The sequence below is a fragment of the Rhyacophila brunnea genome, unplaced genomic scaffold, assembly GCF_057557595.1.
Source record: "Rhyacophila brunnea isolate RB1 unplaced genomic scaffold, BYU_Rbru_1.0 scaffold_7, whole genome shotgun sequence".
Classification (NCBI taxonomy): Eukaryota; Metazoa; Arthropoda; class Insecta; order Trichoptera; family Rhyacophilidae; genus Rhyacophila; species Rhyacophila brunnea.
In genome coordinates, this window is record NW_028233339.1 from 396,854 (window position 1) to 421,911 (window position 25,058).

At 33.7% G+C, this 25,058-nt stretch overlaps 1 protein-coding gene across 8 annotated transcripts in view; it reads right to left on the reverse strand.

The window, feature by feature from the left end:
• IA-2 (tyrosine phosphatase IA-2) overlaps nt 1–25,058 on the reverse strand; it is a 154,679-nt gene that overhangs the window by 4,558 nt on the left and 125,063 nt on the right. For 3 of the 8 annotated variants that reach the window (XM_085957872.1, XM_085957877.1, XM_085957880.1), the window contains 12 exons: nt 23,874–24,015; nt 16,735–16,824; nt 15,359–15,438; nt 14,407–14,474; nt 13,478–13,708; nt 12,520–12,677; nt 11,652–11,706; nt 9,620–9,841; nt 7,847–8,047; nt 7,173–7,339; nt 3,867–3,920; nt 689–866 (listed from right to left, as the gene is read on the reverse strand). In XM_085957872.1, the coding sequence (XP_085813998.1) occupies nt 689–866; nt 3,867–3,920; nt 7,173–7,339; nt 7,847–8,047; nt 9,620–9,841; nt 11,652–11,706; nt 12,520–12,677; nt 13,478–13,708; nt 14,407–14,474; nt 15,359–15,438; nt 16,735–16,824; nt 23,874–24,015 (1,646 nt within the window). The remainder of the gene's footprint in view (nt 1–688; nt 867–3,866; nt 3,921–7,172; nt 7,340–7,846; nt 8,048–9,619; nt 9,842–11,651; nt 11,707–12,519; nt 12,678–13,477; nt 13,709–14,406; nt 14,475–15,358; nt 15,439–16,734; nt 16,825–23,873; nt 24,016–25,058) is intronic. The other 5 variants (XM_085957876.1, XM_085957879.1, XM_085957874.1 and 2 more) reach the window with 3 other exon arrangements.

Sequence of the window (25,058 nt, forward strand, 5' to 3'; positions counted from 1 at the left end):
TTATTATTAATAACCCCTCACCGACTGAGCTAGGAAAATTCATCAACGAAGTGCGCAGTGGCGTATCGTTGAGGGGGTGTTGTTACAACGCTACTTAATTCATCATAAATATTACTATATTGTAGGTACTTATTTAAATCATAATTATTATTTAAACTAATTAAGATGATTACAATAGGTAGGTATACTAACAAAAAATATTTTGTTTTTCTTGATACACCAGAGTCCAAGAGTCCGAGTGAATATATAATAATTAAAAAAAAATCATGGGTTCTTATTACATTCTTTTCATTAACAAACTTTTCTTTCCTGAATAGCTATAGGTATATCTGAAAAGACTAAGTAGTTTCACACACGCGCTCTCAGTAACCGTTCAAGTAGGTGCCAGCATCGTGTTTGTCTATTTACAAGATGCCGTTAAAGTGCAGATCGCACTGCTAATACGACTGGTAATGTGTATAACATAAGTTCAAATGCATATCCTGGGACCCTACTTGTCAATGAATTGAAATGACTTTACGTCAAGGTCAGTGTCTTAAACCCATCAATCCACACTCCCGTGTGGTTTCAGGTAAACCCAGCTGATACGGCACACTTGCACCTTTCATAATAATTCAAACCTCACCACTGAATATTTAAATATAAGTACTCTTAGTTAAATTTAACGAATTATAGGGGCATTTCTAACCTCTTCAGCAACGGCCATTAGCACAAACTCAAACTGCTGCTTGGTGGTGACCATGTGGGGCCTCTGATCGCGGATGTGCTCCAGGGTGGCTGCGATGTCAATTTCTTTCGCCCCCTTTGCCATGCGATTCAGGACCATATCAATCAGGCAATACGTTCCAGTTCGCCCTGCACCGTCACTGGAAATACAATCAAAATGATCAATTTTTAGTATATTCCGTTAGTATACTTATGATGGTTTTCAAGTGAAGTAATTATTTTATGCATTGCCAATATTCACATTTTGTCAAAGATTATTAGAAGTCGATACAGTCACGTCATACATAACAATAACTAAATTGTAAACATATGACGATTGCAAGACAAAATGGATATAAAAAATCACAGAATTAGCCACAAAATAGTCACAGTGAAACCAGCAACGCATCAATCCACGCAACAGCCTCCGGATTGGCTACGTGTATGGCTCAAACTCATTTGATGAAGGTGTAGTGGTCAATGACGTCGGGCCTTCTCAGCATGATTTCAACAATCTAAGAATTTGAAAATCATTTAAACTATCGCACAATAGTCGCATCTACAGTCAGCATATTCTACACGCGTGACATCGAAGTGCAATGATGCGGAGGCCACAGCGCTCGAAATGGAAAAGTTTACGAACCGGAGCGCTCGAAAATTTTCTGAGAATATTAACATGGTTATCAAATTTTATGGGTATTTATTAAACATAAGTGTGCTAGATTTTTTGTTATATGGCATATCTAGCTCAGACGGTCAACATTTATTATAACCACGAGACGGAGCGATAACTTTACAGATTCCACGAACCGGAACGGCGCTCCGGTGCGCTCCGGTCCATTTCGAGCCCTGGGAGGCCAGCAGCCTCAATAGCAAACATCATCAGCAATGACTCGCAATTTACCGAATATTCATGCATATAATTAGCAGGTCATAGTTGATTTGTTGCTCAGTCTAAGTACCTATTAGTATCAATTATAATCTCCGTCTGATCAGTAAGCTTCGTGTAAGTCGCACTGTCCCACGAGTTCTGACCTCGGGACAATATCATAACATAAGTATTGTAACATAACGCTGTTGTAACATACTCTTGTACCGACTGTTTACGCTGCAAATAAAACTCGCTCCTGCATCCATCGGAGCAACCACCACCAAATATTGACTTGTCATCTCTCTTCCTGATGACTCTCCATCTACACCTCCTGGTCATCCCCAAACACATGGGTCTCGTCCCTTAACCACGAGACCCGCAAAAAGGCATATAAGTTGCAAGACTCTACAGTGTGCTCTTTGTTCTAAATCTCAGCACATTTTCATAGTGTGGCCTTTTTCAAGTCCCACTTATAATTCATTTAGTTACATCTAGATTATCCACACACATAATAGCCATATAGTGAAAAATAAAGTATCGGCGGGATACTGTTTACTTTTATACCAAACAACTCTCCGTTATTCATTAAATACATTTCTACTTCAAGAAATAATAAGTTAACACAGCACCCAAATAATTTGTTGTAATCATAAAATACGAAACTCTGTGCAACAAATTAGAACAGTTTTGGAATAGATGAACAAGAAAGAGACATTTACTCGTATTACGTAGAACCACAGAATTGCTATCATTCACAATAATTCATTGCATGATCATAAAATCATAATTCATGACCTACCTATGATATAGGTAATGATTAAATTGTGGGAAAAATAAAGGCTTATCATCTTACGATTCATATCACAACAATGAACGTAATATTACTATAAATAATAGATATTAAGAAAACCACACAGATTCAATTATCTTACAAACGTGACTATACATGCCAATTAGTCACAGATATTATCAAACATCACGTTTGAATTTTAAATTTAATCATACAATTTTTATCAGATTGTGACGCGTTCGCCTGGGATACCACGACCAAATCACAGGGGCGCCGTAGACTGCTCGAAAGAAGCAGAAGAGTTTTCTGTTTTTAGAGAGAGCTAGTAGCTTTATTCTTCAGTCGATCAAAACATTTTTACTGCCCTTCCCTCATTGCAAAGATTACTCGGTCAATAATGGATAAGCATTCATTTCCGAATCGTTGAATTCAATTCTGATTAGCCAATCTCTGATCAACAAAGAAATAAAATATGAAAGCAAAGCTAACGTGATTTTTAACTGAACATATCAAACTGACAGCTCAGGAAAGATGAAGCTATCACAGGAGATTTTGATTGGTAAGAAAAACAAACATACCTACTATATGTTTTAAATAATATTTATGACGCCTTTAATTGAAAATGTTTGAAATGCTTTTTACATAAAAAGCAATTGGCAGGGATCGACGCCAATTTTATTCCGAATCAAAAAACAGCAATTTTATATGCATATATAAAAAAACACATTTGTAGGAAAAATTACGTATGGATTTTCGATTCATAATCCCCAGGGTTGCGGATTTGATTTGAAAATACAAATTCCGTTGTGATATGTGTGCCATGCGCTCCGTAGGAGATAATAATATTTACATTTATATTATGAAGTAATTCTTTCGTATTCTTCACTCTTGCTTTCGTCATGTGATCGGGCCTAGGCATGGAGAATAAAAAGTTTTGTGACACAATTATTTTGAGAAACGGTACCAATTTAATTTTTAAAATATCGACGTTCAGCTGACGTTTTTTTTTCATAAATAGAGCCGCACTTTGATTTGCATATGCCCTGCGTTAATTCATATTATATTATGTGGAGTTAAACATCAATACATCGTGCGTAATTAAATAATATTCAAACATCCTAAATATTCGATAAATCACCTAGTCAAGTAAATCAATTCGAAAGTGACCAATGCTGTTGACGTTTTTAATTTTTGGCAATCTGGAAAAAGATTTTTCCCCACGACAATAATAAAAATAATTTATTTTCATATAATGAGCTATAAGTTTTTATCATAATACGGTAAATTCTGGCTTGTTCATAAATATTTCCAGTAATATGATTATTAAAACTATACCTACATGTCATATTTCGGCGAATAGGTACTGGTTGTTTAAATCTAAGAGATAAATGTATTAGCATAAAACATTGTTAAAAACATTAGTAGCATTCGCTAGGACCAATTAAATCTCTCTCATCCATGGGCCATAACACAATTAAGTAATGCAAAATGTATATTTACCTGCAATGAACTACGATGGGACAGGAACGTCCTCGATATGACTTGTTCACCTTTCTGAAATAAAATTAAAACACCACATTTGTTAGGAATATTATTTTAATAAAGACTATAAAAATATTAATAACACTAACAATTTAATTATTATTGTCCACCCAGCAATGACAACATTTTTTTTCTCCTGAAATAATTGTATTGATGCGCATCTATTTTATACACAAGACTGCTATCGGCAGCTATCAAGGGTAGTTTTTCATTTGTTTGTATCGAAGTATTATAATTATTACAATAAGTTAGTCGTCTAAACATTCAAAACTGCACAAGACACAACTGCTACGAAAGAGGTACTGTTAAAACAATTAAGTACAATAATATGTTAGTCGTAATTGTTACAATATGTGCTAATACTTTGATACAAAACTACCCTCGATAGCTGTCGATAGCAGTCTTGTGTATAGAATAGATGCGATGGATTGTTAAATGTCCTCGCTAGCTTAGTTAACTTGGATCTTACGACTGGTGTATTTGACAAATGTACAAATAATTGTGCTTTTGTACAAGTTCACTATTCCCACGGCTGGTATGTTTGGCTCATGTTTGTTCTAAGTCATGAAATTATTCGCCGTCCACTGAATCTTGTCAACATTAACTGACAGCCAGCGAGAAAAGGCAAATGCCTACGCGAGAGTAGTAGAAAAGAGTACGCCCGTTACTATGATATGTAAAATATTCGCAAGTGACGGACTATTTATCATACACCAGTCGTGATATTCCGCCTTTAGTAACATATCAAAAAATTCTCACAAACAAAAACTAGAGACCGACAAGTTTAACGTGAGGCTCCGCGGAGTAGCTGCCGCGTTGCTGTGGAGCCTCACGTTAAACTTGTCGGTCTCTAACCATAGTTTTTCGCATCAATAAATGTGTCGCGAGACGCAGAAAATCTTCCAGTTTTACAATTTCGTTATGTGAGTATGTCGATAGCATTTGAACAGTTTCCTTTAGATACTATTCTGAATACTGAAATTTAACTGCGATATTTATGTACCTAGTACAATTGAAAATAAAATGAAACCACCAATAATAGTAATAATAACTGAATTACGTAATTTTACAGATCCTTACAAATAAGAATAGCAGTTACAGAATGTCGACCCGTATGTACTGTTTTTAGTCTCAAGCTCCAGTTAATTATCTGCTATATTTTAATAATTCCTACTGATACCAAATACAACCCCTCGCGAAGAGACGTCGCCAATCCCATATCAGGAACCTTACATAAAACAACGCCTACCGTCCCGTAAAATGACCAGCCCTGCAAATGTTCGCAACCTCTGTAAATACTAAACAATATTATAACAAAAATAACATCTCGCAAACCATCTTGCGAGGGGCGAATTTCGAAGACCGACGGTCACGAATGAAATTACCCGAACCCGAGGGTATTTATTGCCCTTCGGCCCAAGCAAAATAAGCAAAATATTACCGTTAGATTTCTAAAAAGTTGAAATGTCTACCCCTCTCCCCAAATTTTACGAGGGGGTAGACATGTTGAAAATAATTTAGTAGTACGATTTCGCCCGCGAAGCCAGGAGATACGTCTTCCGCGCCCCCTTTGTCTTCGCGGAGGGGGCCGCCTAGAAACAAGTAAACTCCACCCGTCTCGAATTTTCAAATCAGTATATATCTTGTAGTATTCCCTTGTTAATAAATAATCGTATAACCTCTACTACGCAAGAGTGAAATAAATAAAAGTGAATACTGTGAAATGTGACAAAAATGAATTGGCAGTGCCGTGCAAAAGTGAAAGTTCCCGGCGAACCGTTTAAAATCAATGTTTGTTCTAATGTAATAAAATGCATGCTTTAATGTAATAAAACATAATTCTGCGCGGAATTATAAATTAAACATCTGTGTTATCAATTTGTGCCCGTTATATTATTGTCTCTCACTCCCCAAACATCAAAATGCCCGAATGAAGGACTGCACAACACACACGTGAGTTCTAAAAGGTATTACTACCTAAACGGACACATGCATATTTATCCCTTAGTATATACCACCCATTAGCAACTCTTGAACTGCCTAGCCCTACGGAACATCACTGAATAATATTATAATCTGAAGCTTTTCAAATGATGATACAAGGTCTATCGACCCCTTGTCTAGACATTGATATACTCAAGGAATTGCAGCGAAAAACAATATTATTATAGTGAATGATATCTAATCACTTAAATCAGTGCAGCTAGATTGTGCAATCCAAATACTCGAGATATTTTATCATAATATACTTCAAGTGGTCCGTAGTACTGATTTAAAATTGATTAAACATGCTATATTACGAGTATATTGCATTGTTTAGCCAACACAAGGATAAATGACTGTAGCTCGCGCTTGTTCTTAACATTCACATAGAATTCTGACCAAGTCTTTCTTAAACACGTTACAGTCAAGTTCACAAATGATTGACCAATGTTGACAAAGACAATATTGCGAAATCGGTAGTCAGCTGTACTTACAGAATTTGAAATCGAATAGTTTATGGTTGATCGGATATAATTATATTAAATCTTTCAAAATCGATAACACCACCAACACTGTTCCTATTCCCTAATCTGCTGTTTATAAACTGATCAAATATTTTATTCATCTCCATCATCAGCCTGTTTCAAACCACTGATGGACGAATACCTCCTCAAGTTCTCTCTGCTCTTCTCAGTTCCTTATTTTGTTTCTACCATGTGATGTTAATATCTCGTCAATCCGGCGTGCATTGGGGCGGCATTTCTGTCGCCGTGTATCCCTGGGTACCACTGGTTTATCGCATTCGTTCAGCAGTTCCATCACAGAACAGATTAATAAATATAATTCAGATAGGCTATACCCCAATACAACTACATTTTGAATCAGGGTTTTGAATGTGTGAGTGTCCTACGAAAATGAAACACATTATAGACGTGCAATAGTGTGTTGCAACCTTCAAATACACCAATATTTAATGAGCGTTAGTGCATAAACCGAGAGCAGTTGTCAGAATGAAAAACAAGCTTAGAATGACGTATTCTTGACATATGTTTAAATTTATCCCATATTCTTTCGACTCGAGATCGGTTGCCTGTTACTCCACACCCGTTAGGTATTTCAGTTCCTCTTAATTATGTGTTCCCAGAGTTCCACCTTGTCTACAGAGTATGTATCCAGCGCATCTCAATTTAAGGGTTTTGGCATATCAATAAATATTTACCTATTATGTCGTGAATTGTATTTTATAATCGATTCGAAAAGGCAAATAATATAAGAAATTACCGTCTGAATTCGAGAAGTGCCTTTGTGGATGATGGTACTCCACGGTCTGGCCACGACAGGAAGTGGAATTGGGTGACTGTTCTCGTCTCCCCACTCTTCAGGTTCTTCAGATAGAAGCTGCGCACCAGATAGTCGTCGCACCAGATATGCTCACTCACCAAATGAACCTGGTTATATTACAATAAAAATGACATGCAATATCGGTTAAATTTTTTCGCTCACCGTAAAGTAATACCCCTTTTACACGTGCATGGATTTACTGTTCACAGTAAGAAAATGTATGGGTAAACATGTATTATCCTGCAATTGGTAGAATTGCGTGCATGAATCAGACAAGTTTGGAAGCTTCTGAATTAGATCTGCGCCTGCGCAGTAGAACGATAATGGCGAACCTGCCGGTAAAAAACGAACTACTTATTTTGAGGTTAACCGATTTTCAATACGTCCTGTCAAATAGTACTATAAAATGACAACATCGCGTCTCGCTTACTCTTGAAGAATGCGACTGGAGAGACAGTCAGCACTTTTACGTGTAAACAGTTATTGTCACGATAGTTTAAAATAAGCAATATTGCCGACAGTCAATCCATTCACGTGTACAGGCGCTATCAAGATTATAATGATTTACTTGTTTTACTTTTCTGAGAAAATTAAAGAACAATTTCATGTCTCACCTCATAGATGTGATATAACTCTGACCCTTCCTCAGGCCAATACCGGTGACACATGGCGACTCCGCCCTCCGTCAGCCTGGTGAGCATCACCATCACGACGGATCCCTGCTCCCACACCATCTGCCAGAAGTCTGGTGCGGTGTGAGGAAGAGGTCCTTGCGCTGCGATGTAGGCCGGGTTGCGGGGGTCGTGATCAGTCTTCCGAAAAAAATAACACGGCAAGAGAGTCACATATCAAAGATTTCGTTGACACCGAATCTAGGCACGTACTTGTGTCCTTTTTGTTTTGTGTGTTATAATATTTGGTCTTCTAAATCCGTGGGTTGTAGGTTTGATACTCAGTGAATTCACATATTGAGTATCAGTGGCGAAGGGTGCACGTTAGTAGAGTTGGGTATTTCCCGAGAAAATCTCAATCTCGAGATTCGGGATTTCCAGAAAAGAATTCTCGAGATATCGAAAAAAAATTAAAAAAGCCTGTAAAAATCCTAAAATCAGTGTAAAAACAGATAAATTCAAAAAAAATATGATTTTTTTATTTAAGTAAGAAGACAAACAAATAGAAGTAGGAAAACAAAAATAATTCAAAACATTAATACATAAAAAAATACATTAATACAAACATAAATATAATTTCAAAAATCACAGACTGTCAATGGCTGCGTCTGACAATCGCGTACGCTATTGAGACACAGTGATAATATTCTTATATTATAAATAGCTGACTTAGTCTCAAAAATTCTTTAAATTACCATACCATCTGTCCATCCATTTCAAGTGCCAACGAAGAGTTTTTCTACATATCGTCGTTTCTGTTGCAAAATTGTATATCTGCAAAATATGAGTTTTTTACATTTTTGTATAATTAAAACCGCAAAAATCGCCTTTACACACATGCAAAATAACACAATTTACAAAAATTGCATTTTCGTTGAAATTATGAAAACCTTTTTTGAATTGATTCAAATGCCATACATTTTTTAACTGTTTTTATGTTCCCCTCAAAACTTGAGATTTTGCAGATATACAATTTTGCAATGGAAACGACGATAATATGAAATATTATCATAATCCGTTGGTATATAGCAGACGTAGGAAAATGCGGCTCTTTGTTGAGTGTGGCTCCCAACATCTTTTGATAAAAATATAGATATTTTCTTTCCCCATTATTTATACTTGTATTTTCACGAGTTCTCCTTTATAAATGTTGTAAGTGACAAGATGTGCGTATATGAATGCAGCATAAGTCAAATACTGTAATTGAATTTTGGAAACTTGTGCCGGAATTCAAATATCCTAATTTAAAAAAAGCAGGTTGCCGATTATTTTCTATTTTCGGTACAATATAATATTATAGGTGTGAATCGTTATACTCCTCTATGAAGTTTGTAAAATCAAAACCTCGTTCACAGCTAACAAACGAGAATTTGAAATTTGTATATTTTAATAATTAATTTTGTGTGTTTTTTATACTTTATATAGCGATAAAGATTTGTGTAGAAATGTAATCAAATTCGAATTTGTGTATTTAATACTACCTGAGAATGTGACTAAGGTGTGGCTCTTTATATATTATATGAAAATCCAGAATGTGGCTCTCGTTGACCTCATATATGCCCTTACCTGATATATAGTGAAGGATTTAATGTATTGTCAAAAATGCTGCCCCTATTTAAATCTTCACGCATACATAACAGATAAGGTACATACTCGTATTAGAATATTTTTTATTGTTAGTTTTTAGATAAATATACGAAAATGGCTATTACTCACTATGGTAGAAGCGTTGATATAGTCGGAAGATCCCATATTGGTGACGTCATTGAGCACAAGCCTGGCGTGATCGTAGGGCATGACATTGGTTGCGCGGTTCTTAGCAGTGTTATCGGGGAGTTCAGCCGCAGTGGTCGCGCTGGGTTCCGCTTCATACGCGCACAACGCTCGCCACTCCTCGTCCAGACGGTCTTTGTTCTTGAGGTGGTCTTCCATGTAAGTCTAGAAATTTTATAAAACAACGCTCTTATTTGGGGTCTAGGACGATTTGGCACCGCGAACTGGCCTCCGCCGATTGGCCTCCGGTAATTGGCCGCCGGTACAATCGGACGCCAGCCCAATTGGACGCCGACCCAATTTGACGCCGACCTAATTGGCCTCCGGGAGGATTGGACGCCGCACAGTTGAATTAAATGCGCAAAGGAATAGACGTGCGTTACGATTTGTTGGAGTAAATAAGCAAGTCAGTTTAATATGCTTCTATCTTCTCAGTAGTCGTACCTTATACATTTCGCGCTTGACACATTTTTAATATAGATTGAGAATAATTATTATGCCTTATGATGTTTATTAAAAGAAAATAATTCTTCCCTCGTTAAAACTTAAAGATGTGCATATCAATTAACTTATTGTCTATACATGGGTACTTATTTATATTTACAACAAATATTAAAAATAATGTTAGATGTTAGAATGAAAATTACATTATATTTCAGCGTTTTATCGACTTAATATTACAATAAAGCTTTAACATGTACCTATATTATTATGGATACATGCGTATTTTAAGATAGTATGAAATTACAAACAAAATATTAAGTAAGTTATCTGCTAAGTATAAATGTTTCAGTAGTTTGATTGATAAATTACTTAGGTACTGGGTGCCGAACGAAATCCCGAAGGCCGAAATCCCGAAAAAAAAAAATACAAACATCAATAATTGCGCAATTTTTACAAGAGACACAAAAACCCATTTTTTGTGGAAATATAAAAAAAATGTAAAATACAAACATCAATAATTGCACAATCGTGAATTGCGCAATTTTGCAAGAGACACAAAATCCATTCGTTCTACAAAATGGTCTCTCCTGAAAAAAATTGCGCAATCGGAAAAACCCATTTTCCGCAAAAATGGGATTTGTCTCTCTTACAAAAATTGCGCTCACGATTGCGCAATTATTGATGTTTGTATTTTACATTTTTTTATATTTCCACAAAAAATGGGTTTTTGTCTCTCTTGCAAAAATTGCGCAATTATTGATGTTTGTATTTTTTTATTTTTCGGGATTTCGGCCATTCGGGATTTCAGCATTCGTGATTTCGGCCTTCGGGATTTCGTTAGGCACCCTGTACTTAAGTAGTTTATCAATCAAACTACTGAAACATTTATACTTAGCAGATAACTTACTTAATATTTTGTTTGTAATTTCATACTATCTTAAAATACGCATTTATGCATAATAATATAGGTACATGTTAAAGCTTTATTGTAATATTAAGTCGATAAAACGCTGAAATATAATGTAATTTTCATTCTAACATCTAACATTATTTTTAATATTTGTTGTAAATATAAATAAGTACTCATGTATAGACAATAAATTAATTGATTATGCACATCTTTAAGTTTTAACGAGGGAAGAATTATTTTCTTTTAATAAACATCATAAGGCGTAATAATTATTCTCAATCTATATTAAAAATGTGTCAAGCGCGAAATGTATAAGGTACGACTACTGAGAAGATAGAAGCATATTAAACTGACTTGCTTATTTACTCCAACAAATCGTAACGTACGTCTATTCCTTTGCGCATTTAATTCAACTGTGCGGCGTCCAATCCTCCCGGAGGCCAATTGGGTCGGCGTCAAATTGGGTCGGCGTCCAATTGGGCCGGCGTCCGATTGTACCGGTGGCCAATTACCGGAGGCCAATCGGCGGAGGCCAGTTCGCGGTGCCAAATCGTCCCATTCCCCTTATTTGGCACAGGACTTGTCATAGTTTTCGGCGTTTTTTAAGGGTTGGGTACTTACCAAAACCATGTGCCCAGTAGAGATATCCATATTCGTTAGTGCAGGTTCTTCACTCCTAAAGAAAAAAATATTTATTATTTATTTTGACCTCGCACTTATATATTACACATATTATATATATATACACTTCATAAAAGTTTTAGAATTATTTGGTTAATTACTTGTTGACATACTTAGGCCATCCGCTCACGCGAATACTCAAAAAAGACGAGACTGAAACTCTAGTATCTAGCTAATGTATTTCAATGGCGGCTCGCTGACGGCAGGACTGAAATCTATAAGTTTCAAAACGTTCGCGACTGAAACCGAATAGACGCGACATGCTAATCTCCCAGTCTCTCAGTTTCCAGTCACTCATAAAACAGTGGTACCAATATCAGTAGATTCGATGAAAAATCATATTTTCTTACCAAAATTGATAGCACTGAACTGAACTGAACAAGGAATAATAAGCCTTGACGACAAAAGTTAAAGATGGGCGAACCGATTTTCAATTTAAAATATGTGGCAGATGTTGAGAAATACTCCTGCCTGTATAATTACAGACTGCCAGAATATTCCCGTATTTTTTTACAGAAAAAAGCTTAGAATGAAGTGGGAAAGACAATGGGTTTGACAGTTTGAGGTTATGAGATTATTAAGTTTCAGTATCGCGTGTGCGCAGCATCAGTCACTGGCCAGTTTATGAGTTCCATCACCAACCAATTCGTCCGGTTTTAGTTTTGTGCGTGAGCGGATGGCCTTAAAACGAAAATATATCCAATTCAAACCACTAAGCATTTTGTTCGAACCATGTGGAATTTTATGTCACGAAATTGTTTAGTCTTGAAAAGTTGGCTGGTGCATTTCTGAAAAAGCTGGCTCTTACCACGACGACGTGCTGGATCTGGTCGAGGGAGAGTTTCCGTCAGATTCGCGGGACAGAGAAGTAATTCGTTGGCCGGTTGTTTCGTGTTTTTCTGTGCTGCCCTTTTCTTGCGTTGTTCCTGTTTGCCATTTCCCCGACATTCGAGCGCGACAGAGGTCCTAGAAAGATGGTATGTATCGATTTAATTTGTATTTTAGCCCTCTGTAATAAAAATCTAAATTTGATATAATATTATAAAAATGAGACCAACGTCAAGAATAATATAATATTCTGTGAAATTCTGAATGTAGGTACCTACTTATTTATAAAATACAAAGAAAGATGGTTGCAAATATTATTATTTTAAATATAAATTGTCAATAGAAAAGTAATTATGTCAGTGATTAACCCAGTGCAAATAAGGTACTCCTTCTTTCTCGGTGATATGTCAATGTGTGATTTGGCTTCCCCCACAAGTGTCATTCACTGGTGACTCCTACACTTAGCTAATCTTCTCCAGTTACCAGGCCTTTTCATCCAGTTCAATCATTCTACACACAATCAATTCACTTCCTTCGTAGTCTACCTTTATATCGTTTCCGTCATCTAGCATTTCTTTAATATAGCCTGACTATCGTAGTCTTTGTCACTTTCACAATCTAAATAAGAAAGATTGGTTGGTCAACTAATTATTTATAGTATGTTTTATTAGGGTTGTAAATATTAGTCTATGTCATTTTTTTTTATAAAATGTGAAATTTATGTTTCAAGTTAAATTTTTGTGAATAATATAAATAGTCATTACTTACTTTTGCCTGAGTATCATTCTTATGAAATATATTATTTTCTTATTTATGTCAAAAAAGACAAGAAAATATTAATCAATTTAGGTTAACTTAATTCAGGTGTATTGTATCGTTCTACCTAAAGATGGGATTGTTTCAATAAAAATCTTCGCAGAAATCAAAAAAAAAAATACCTGATAATCACGGCTAGCTTCTGAGTCTCCACCGGACAGATCTCGCAGCTTCGCGAGGCGACGTCTACGGTGTCTAGCGGCCAGCACTCCCAGGGCGGCGATCAGCGAGACTGCTAGGGCGGCTGCGAGGGCGGCGACGAGTGCGGTGCCACCGTTCTGGGCACCTCGAGCCATCCACGCCTCCCACGGGTTGCGACTGCCCTCCAGTCTTAGCACGGCGGGGTATTTTGCCTAAATAAGTAACGCACGACAATAAGTCATCACCCCACCCCGGTTTGTAAAAGTGAAAGCGAATTTTACTATTATAGATCATTTATCTTTTAAGGCGATGTCTTTACCTACCAGAGGCACCTAGCAGAAAAATACGAAGCTTGCAATTTGAGACATTTTTTTTTGATAATTTACAATTTAAACTGTATTAATTAATAAATATGTATCTGAAAACATTAACAAGAAAAATATTTTTTATTTTAAGTCAAAGATAAACTTACAATAATTGTAAAAAAAATGTGAATTTGTCAAAGGACACAATCTTCTTATTACATAATTATATTTTATGGTCATATTTATTATTAAAATTAAGTTTATTTAGTTTTCTATGTTTTGACGTAGAGATTTTTGACTAATCGTAGTTTTAATATTTTTTATACTTATTATAAAAAACATCGATTTTTATAAAAATTTAATTGTGTAGGTATAACTTGAAACTCTTTATTTATACGAGTATCAAATCGAGCTTCAATATTGGGACCTTACCTAAATAAAATTTTGTTTTTTATGTTTTCAGCTAAAATAAAAGTAAAAAAACTAAAATAAAATTCAGCTTAAATTGTAAATTATCAAAAAATGTCTCAAATTGCAAGCTTCGTATTTTTCCGCTAGGTGTCTCTGGTAGTTAAGTCATCGCCTTAAGATTTAAAATATTTCACCTTATCTCCCACTCCAGCAGATGTTACCTCTACTCCTAGCTCCTTCTTCAGCTCATCTTTTATGCTATCTGAAAATAAAATACAAAAATGCAGGTAAAATCACTTTCATCAGATAGTTATGGTATGTCGGATACCATACAAATCGATTGCATTGCCTGTGCAGAAAGTCAAAATCGGTATTTTAAATTATAATTGTAACTTAATTATTGACATTTATGTACTTGCGAATAATTAATAAACTATCTCTTTTTCCTTCAATTCCAAATTTACACAAGATTTAATAATATTAGATTCATTGTTGTTTAAAATACATTATACAATTTGGTAAACACGTCTTGACGGCAGATAAAATTTAGTTAGTAGGTACCTAATTTTACTTACCTACAAAATAATTAATCACAAAGCTAGCCGCCTCTTATTTGATAGAATTTAAGGTATCACTGAATAGTTGCTTGAATCATAAGCTGATCGATAGGATAAACGCACTCATCCGAATAGTTAAAGATGAAGTTTGAATTTCACACAACTAACTTTTTTTATAATTATTAGACACTGCTACGTTTTAAGATAATTCATTTAATTCTTTAGCTGTTTTGAAGAATGCATTATTTGTCTGATACGTATAATTAATTTTCTTATTTAAATATATTATAGATGATATTCTATTTATAACTCATAAATTTTCCAATACATTCCTACATGGTTAATAGTCATAACTGCTTTCGGATATGATTGTAGACAAGTTAATAGGTATAAATTCACTTTAATCATGCTTATAAGAAGGACGATTTCGCCAGAATAATGAACAAATAAGAGCAATGTATGTATCGTTAATAAAATGATCTGAAATCTGCATCGAAAATACAATATTAATGATCTTAATGAAATGAAAATGCAACCGCAATGATCTTTTTGAAATGAAAATGTCACGATCTTATGATAAATATCTTACCTATCCTAGCCGCGACTTCCGAGGCGTTTAGCGACTTGCTGTTCTTCTCCACCTTGAAGGTAACTTCGTTATGATCCACTCTACACACACAACCAAAACACATTTTAGCCAAATAATATTGAAACAAATCAAAATTATTTTACAATATATAATTTTGAATATACTAAAATACATGTTAGCCAAATAGTGATACAAAAATTATTACACAATATTTAATTTTAAATCCGTTGATGAAAAGGACTAATTATTACTAAGGGCAAGTAAGGGAGAATCTGTTAAGAGGTTTCTTTCGGGAGGCACCAAGTTCCGTTTCAGATTATAAAGCGAAAAAGTGTGGGAAAAGAAAGCACATAATATACCTACGTTAACATTTTGTTTGTAATTAAACCTTAGTTTTTTTTCTTACACAGCATACAAAAATATAGGTAGGTACTCAATTATAGTATAAAATTTTTGCACTATTCAGAATTTCACTCAAAATTATAAGAGATATTTTATTATGGTTTTGTTTAGTGCATGATATATTAACATCCTTTTTAACTACGTATTGATGTTAGCAATTCGATTAACCTATTGGGCCCTTGCTTTGTCTCCATCTCTGTCTAAATCTCATCCTGAAACCTCCCGGTTTCTCAGCCGGACGACATATCGACAACGCCCCCATTGGTGTTGACGGACACTATTTTTAAGTTTTTACACGAGTTTTTAAAAATAATTCACAAAATAGAGTATTTTCCAATAAATACTCTTTATTGGTGTTCACAATTTGTAGCACTAATTTCATTTGGTTTAATAATTATTAAGACCATTTCGTCCGTTTCAATGGGACATTATCAACTTTGACAAAATTGTTTGTATTAAACTTATTTAACTAAGTGAAATAAGTACTACATAATATATTATTATGTTTTATTTTATTAATTAATAAACACTCGTACAATTAATTAATACAAATTTATTGTTGATGGTTATATACAATTTATTAATGAGCATGCATTTTAATTTCACGTAGAACAATCATAGTAATTACTATTACGCAGGGGTTTACATGGGGATCGTTTAATTTTCTAAATTTAGTTGTTATGTGTATACAACCACAATAATTCATAATGATTTATATTTTATAATAATATGACAGTTTATTAGTGTTATCTCTAACTTTAAAATTCACATTATCAATATTACGTACCGGGAATTAGAAACAGACGAAAAAAACAATTTTGATACTATGTACGGAGTTTGAACTTCTTCCATTGAGCTATTAATATAATTACACCATAGACAGTCACTCATTTGATTAATAGTGTTGTATCGTCGACCATAAATGAATACATACAGAATGGTATTATTTGAAATAAGAAGGAACTCATTCTCACCTAATGGAGTTGAAAGCGGTTGGCTCCAAATGCAACAATTCGCCGATAGTCTTTACGACAGCAGCGCCCTCTTTCCACTTCCGAATGCTGCTTGAGAAAAAAATGCGCTAATTAGGTTTTCTGTTTTTAAAACTCACTAAATATCGTATAATTTTTCACAAACTATTCAACAAAAAAAAAATATACATATATAAAATCCACAGAACAGATTATTAATAACTAGAATTCCGATAGGCTATACACTACATTTTGACGCAGGGTTTTGAATGTGTGAGTATCCTATGAACATGAATCACAAATTATAGATGTGCAATCGTATGTGTAGCAACTTTCAAATGCACCAATATTGAATGAGCGCAAGTGCATAAGCCGAGAGCAGTTATCAGAACGAAGGACAAGCGTATTCTTGACACGTGTTTAAGTTTTCCACACTCGAGATCGGTTGCCTGTTACTACACACCCGTTAGGTATTTCAGTTTCCATTAATTCTGTGTTCCCTGATAAAATCAGTAGAAACTAATGGTTACAAGGTGTAAATATGAATCAGAATGTAGAGTTGTAAGAAACAAAGATGTTTGAAAGAAAGTTTCTGAGGCCGTTATTTGGAAAAAAATATGAAGCTGAAACGTGGCATGCGTCAAAACTACGGTCAACTAGGAGTTTGGAGAACCCAACATTATGTAATATAAGGCATCTTAATTTTTCGACTAAAATGGACTCTTGTTAGATCGAGGGAAAATTTATCAGCTTTCAATTTTTTTGCATCATTTTATGGAAAACAAGAAGGTATTTTCTTCTTGAGGATTGACCGTAATATGCTAGTATAATTCTCAGAATAGGAATCACGCCCGCTCAGCATTGAAGGATGCATAACTTTCGTTACGCCACAGTATACGCCTAAGAGACGTTGCGGGTGGTGGAAGGAAAATAAAGATTTGGATCGACCAGCCCGGTAAGTTTTTTATGCGGACCGTTTCGTGTCTGAATCACGTGAGTTAGGATATGCGAGCGATCGGTGTCATAGATTGGAGGAGCATATCAAAGGATATACCAGAATAGCGGCGACGGCTGGAGGATCCTGGGGTTATCTCAAGCCACGAATGATAATGAATGAGGATGGTGATAATGATAAAACAGGCTGGCAAAATCTCTATGAAAATGTTCTATGACAGGGCTAACCGAAATTTGTCTCGTGAAAGTAATAATGTAAGTACCAGTAAATAAGTTAAGAAGTATTATTACGCATAATATTGTATTACAATATTATTATTCTCAAAAATTAATTACATGTCTTCCAAAATTTAGTTTAGAACTTCAAGTTCAAGTAGAAGTTCAAGAACGTAGCAGTTAAAAAAATGAAATAAGTAGGTATAACAAGATTTTGACTTGATATAAAATGCTTATAATAATATTGGGTCAACGTGTTTCTAACTACAAAGTTAGTTTTTTTAATCGATATCTAACCATTTTGGTTGTTAACTATCGATTAAATAACGTTTTCGTATGTAGTGTGAGGTGTTTGTATACCAAAAGTGAACCATAAGGATGAAGTCTTTAATAATTGTAGTTTATATTTCGATCAAATAAAATTATAGGTATATTATAATATACATATTTTTTAATGATTTAAAAACACCTTTTTTAACAGTTTTTTTTTTACTAATGAATAGTTTTTAAACAAAATAGCTCATATGAATTTAATAAGCCGTTATCTCAAACCACATCCGGTTTATTTAACGGTATTAATCGCGGTTCAGGTACAATATATTATTATATTTTTTAAACTGTCATTATAATATTATGTAGTATGCCTGTAACCGCAATGAATTTATTGATTGGCAAGTTATTTAATAAATGTATTTGCGTAACTAACGATGTATATTTTATAATGAAAAATTCGGTATTTAATTTTAACTATGAACCCCACAGTACCGAAACTAAAATAACCAATAGGTATATTAATTTTAGAAATATTGCATTAGAAACATTATATTTTTCCCCACAGTACCGAAACTAAAATAACCAATAGGTATATTAATTTTAGAAATATTGCATTAGAAACATTATATTTTTCATAATCACATACGTGTTGTCAGTGTTATCACGTTTAATCTAATTTCGCCCTTCATTGTTTACATTACGTATACTTCAGAATTCCAACCGCTCGCGCATGTTGAGCCGTACCATCTGATCTAACCACCGCAATGTGGGCCTCCAAACACTCCTCCGCCCAGACGGCTTCATATCAAAAACTTTCCAAGCTGATTGGCCTCAATTCTTCAAGCCCAATTCAACGTATGCGCCATACTCCATCTTCATTCTTGGCTTTCAGTATCGCTATCAGGATCTTTCGTTTGAAAATGAGAAAACCTTTTGGTTTGTGGTTGATGAACCAATATTTTGATCAATATCTGAAGACTGGCTTCAGAAGTGTCTTATATTATATTATCTGGATTTTTAAAACAGCTCTTTAGATTTAAAATGTGTGTGGATTCCAAGGTAACACTTTTTGGCTCTTCTGATTTCTGTTTCCATTTGGATAGCGATGACAATGGTAACCAAATAATGAAGTGCCCGGATTTCTCGAATGAGTCATACCCAATGGTCATAATATATCCACGTGGATGTATCGGGCTATGAAAAATAATCAATCATGTATTTAGTTTTAAAAGAGTTAGTTTTCAGGCCAACTCTGTCTGCTTTGTATGTCGGCTCCTCAAATGAATCCTTGGCGTCCACTTTCGATCGGCATATTATGTCATCCGCGTATGCCATGATTTGTAACATGTCATGGATACATTTATTACATTAGATTTTAGACTCCCTTATACATTTTCTAGGGTTATATTGAGACAAAAGATAAGGCAATGCATCTACTTGGAAAGTCTTGATAAAAAATAACTATATACCTATCCATCAAAATTATTTTACACGAGATTGGTCTTAAAATTGGACTGCAGGTACTTAAAAATGTTGATTAACGATTTAATATTAAGAAAACTGAAGTATATAATAGTTTTGTTAAATTTAGTTTAATATAGAAGAACAGAATTGAGTTAAAATTATAAATAAAAACGAAGTGCAGGGTTAATCAGTATTTAAACACGTTTCTTTTAGTATAAAACTATTTTATCGCAAAGTAGAATAACTGGATATTTTATCAGGAGGTATTTAATTAAAATACTGATCAGTAGGCTTTGTAAGGTTGTACTGTCAATGTCACTTAACAAAATAATACTAATATAAGCCATGGCTTTATCAAAACACGGTCGTGTAAAACACTCGACCTTTAGATCACGTTGTATCAATTTTAATCCAGACGTAACCTGAATATTACTTGTTAGCGTACTACGCAGGACTACCCTTGTTCCTTATTATGTGCTAAAACAATGACTCATTCATATTACTAAGTCGATAAACTTGAAATATAATACATAGTAAACATCATAGGTGTGAGGTGAGAATCATGAACGGAATTTGATACTGTATACATGGTCGTTTTCAGACCTTCAATGGCAATAGGTCAGCGATGGCGAACTTAGGGCATGTGTGCCATGAACAAAAATTATATTGGCACGCTAAATTGTACATGGAATCGATTTTAGAAAGATAATGTTAGTTGGTCTAATACTTATTGGATCCGTGTTTATGGAGTCGAGTTGACGTCAGTAATTATATCACATATAGGTAGGTGCCACAGAAGTTCGTTAGTTTTGACGTTTAATATTACGTAGTTAGAGCGACGCCGAGCGAGAGAAAACGATGCAGTAGGCTTCACGTAAGAGAAGTCGGAAATAATAATGGTAACAATAATTAAATTTACAAGGTTAAATTGGTCAACTATAGCAACTGATTTTCTTGGTTTTTCACAAATATTTGCTATAAATGGTAAAACATTTACGGCACGTCTTACGTGAGCGACGTCAGCGAAGCGATGAGCGGCGCGCGCAACTCAAACGCATAATCGTATAAACGTACAACAAAAAAAAGATTGTTTACGAACATTTTCACACACGGTTATACGTTTGAGTTACGCGTGCCGCTCAACGCTTCGCACGACTGCGCCCGCGTAAAACGCCCCGTAACATACTGTAATAATTTTACGTATTTATACATCTAAATAATGAAGGTTTATTGTATATGAAATTTTCTTTCGGCTCATAACTTATCACAGTATGGCGTTGGAAACCAAATCTTAGATCATAAGTGCGAAGTTTGCTATAAAATTTATATTTGCTATTAATTTATAGTATAAATTTATTCCTAAATTAAGTTAATAAGTAATTTAATTATTACCCATTTTCAGCGTTATTTTCTTATTATTTGGCTCCATCTTAATAGAGGAAGGCTGTTTTAAACTGTTTTAAGGACGAGAAGTTTTGATGAAAAAATGAAAATGTATATACCTACCTAGTTCCTACGTACCAAAGCTATGTATTGTTAAATAATAAAACAATGGCCTATATGCAAGAATGTGCACCTAACTTCATCCCAAAATTCATTCTAATATTATAATATTGCATAAGCCAGAGAAATGTTTTCGGTTGTATAAAACAATGACACATATTATTATTGTTGTTGTAGAGTACTTTGTAGCATTGAATTTATTTACATAAAATTAGTTTAAACACCGATCTGTAGTTAAGAGGTTGTTTAAATCGTCGCAGTATTTATAAAACTATAATAATTATTAAAATATATATATATATATACGTATTCGTCTAAATCAAATAGCACCATGATAATTGTGTTTTATGTGATCTGTGGATAGATCTGCTATTCCGTCGAGTTATTTATGTGATGACATAGTTTTTTTTTTAATGGTTGAGTGTTGGGACTATTAATTAATAATGTATTTATGATTAAAAGTAGGTGTATATTAAATAAATAATAGAGAAAAATATTTTGTTTACATGTTGTACAATAATATCGTATAATAATGGTGTGAAAATAATAAACCTGTGTAATGCTAAATGGTACAAACCAATGTATCAGAATTAATATCAACCAAATAGAATCTCAGACTCTGGTGATTTGGGTAAGTGTCCGTAATGATACAAAATACTGTAAGTATAAAAAATCGGGGCGGCATTTTGGCGCCAATTCATGGTCAATTCTGTAAAAACTGTCAATTCGTGGTGGAAATGCATTGTATTATTAATTTAATCGAATAAAACGCATTTTTAGTACGTATTTGTTAATTTTATAAATAAAAAGTAGTTAGTTGAAAATGTTTATCCGAGGCGGATGAAACCGGTCCAGATTTATTTATTAAACTACTAAAAAAATGCGTTTTATTAAATTAAATTAATAATAAATTCTTTAAGGCGATTTTTTCAAAAATACAATATTAAATACCTAGCATATATTATCAGGTGACAGTACCACTTGTCAGCATTCTCATAAGTCATATCCCCGCCCCCCCTCTATATCATACGTTTACATGTAAGTTCTGTCTTATCGTCATTGGTCTCGTGTTTCAGGCTTAATTATTTGTCTGTGAATTCGTTTATTCGTGATTTTATCTATTCATATAAACATATAATATTAAGTTTAAGATCATACAATTTTATCTGAAATAGTGATTATAAGATAATGTAATGTAGTTATCACAGTATAGATTTACATGTTTTCAATACTCTACTATAATGTTTAGTAGTAGTTGTACATTATCAATCGATAATTCTTATTCATATTTGCGGTTGGGCTCGTGGCAAAAATTATTATTATCAGATAATAAAATATAATACCGGCTCTGATATCAATAATTACATGTCAGTAAAATTCATTCCATAAAATAATCGAATGAAACAATTTTATTTTAATCCAATCAATGAATAGATCTGAATTAAATTTTCGAACACATTCACATTTAAAAAATCATTACGTTTTCAAGTTAAATAAAGATAATTACAAGATAAAAAGAACTTTTTATATACAACGTTTTTAAATTTTCTGTTGAATTATTATGCTCAATATGCTCAAACTTGTACATGATATGAAGTAAATAAAAAACAAACAAATATAGAATACTGAAATGTCATTTTGACATTTCATTTTGATTTCCATAGTAACGCACGTATATATTAATAATTTAGTTACTAGGACCATCTCCTTAGCAACCAATAATAGTCTTTTACTTTTTACAGATTTTTCTGAAATAAGTTTCCATACAAAACAGAATTAACTGAAAATGAATTCAATTCTACTTTAAGATGGCTAAAAGTATGAAAAAATGCATTGGCATCGTGTTCTGATATATTCTAAAAGTTTCAAATGTCTAGCTAGTCGGGAAGTTAGTTAAAAATCGATTGCAAGATTTGTACCGGACAAAGAACCACCGGACAAATAACAATATGAGCTAAGAAAAACGTTGTAAAATAATCGAATGAAACAACAATTTTATTTTAATACAATCAATGAAGAGATCTGAATTAAATTTTCGAACACATTCACATTTAAAAAATCAATAAGTTTTCATGTTAAAAAAATTCTTAACTATAGGATATTTTGCTCATTGAATCTATAATATGTAGGTATGATTAAAATCTCAGAATATGTTAAATCAAGGTAAATTAATATATACTATTTTAGATGGTAACAACGATAAATAGATAACTATGATAAATAGACACTATGACGTTTTTGTTAAAGTTATGATTTTATAGAATGTATCGTCCGATGCATTCATATTTGTTTTCGAAATTTCACGTTTCTGTGTAAACTGATGTACAAAACGTCCGCAAGGTAGACCTACAGGCCGCTGGATTGATGACATGATTAGGTTATGCGGAAGTACGTGGCAACGCAACGCATCGAACAGGACCGAGAGAAGTGGAATCAGCTTCGAAAGGCCTTCATCTGGCAGTGGATAGATTCTGGCTGATGATGATAATAAATGCACATCCGCATTCTTATCATTGCAGCTTTGTATTGCTATTCTGCTAGCATGCCCTCAAGTATCCACGTGATGAAGTTAAAAAATGAATTGCTCACGTTCATTTTTTAATATATTTAATATAATATTGGGTGTTCTGTATGAGTGAATATCCTAGTATAAATCAATAATAATATTATGGTAGGTGAACAAGATTTGTTTGCTGGATGTTGGAACAATACTGATTGAAATATCGCCTTACCCATCCCTAAGACCGACGTATGCATAAGAGCTGTCGACGTCATACGTGTCTTGGTTACCCTGGTCCACCTCGAGGTCGGGATCTTCGTTCTCGTGCAGTTCCTTCTTCACCATCAGCGGAGCAATCAAAGCGTCAGTAATAACTGTTGAACATTTGAAAAAGAATAAATAAACAAAAAAAGAATAAATATATGACAAATAGTAACGAATCGTATAGTTTTAAATTCTAAAAACGTACTATGAACTTTTGTTATTATTTTAGTAGGAAAAAATCTAATTCCATCAGTATAAACAATAATAATCATAAAGAATTATGTCGGTACTTTCTTTAAAAAAAAAAAATATATATATATATTTTACAGAATGTTGAAAACAGGTTTGATTTACGCATATCATTTTAATTAGGGATTGCAATACCGGTGTTGCAAAACCGGTATCCTAGCATTTTTCGATTTCCGTTTTACACAATATATTATTAGTTTATTTTTTTAATTCATTTATCCTGCCTAAACCAAACTATTATAGATAGCACATAGTATACTATCTATAAAATAGCCAAAGCATAATTTTAGATATATTATAGATTTCAGAGTATTTTTTTACTGTTATCTATTATGGCTTGGTTTTCGCAGATGTTAATTGAATTTTAAAAACTAACCAACACCATCTGTAAATTATTGGAGTCTTATTTTAATGAAAACAAATAGGTACATATGACTGATAAAGTTTAGTGTGCACTATTTATGGCGGATCTTAACAGACTACCTCCATCCTTCGCCACTGCGGGCTAATATTATGTCAAAATTTGATACATCGTACATAAAATGAGAGTATGTATGTTATAAAACTTTTTAAACTGATATTAAGTAAGCGGCATAATATGTGCTACGTCAACGTAGCGCTTTGGGTCTACGCCGTAGCTGTTCGCTTTCTCGTTGGTCATTGATAATATTAAGGACATTGTTATTTGCCATATTTTGGCTAGCGTAACTATTGAAAATTAATAATTTGTTATGAATAATACATTTAATATTATAATACTATATAAGAGTACAATATACATAAATAATTATTGTATGTAAAGATTTTAGAGTGAAAAATCTAAATATCACAAATATACCGTCAATTATCTATGCTTGTTTTTTGGGTAAACAATGATGTTTTCACAATAAGGCATGGCTCCCAC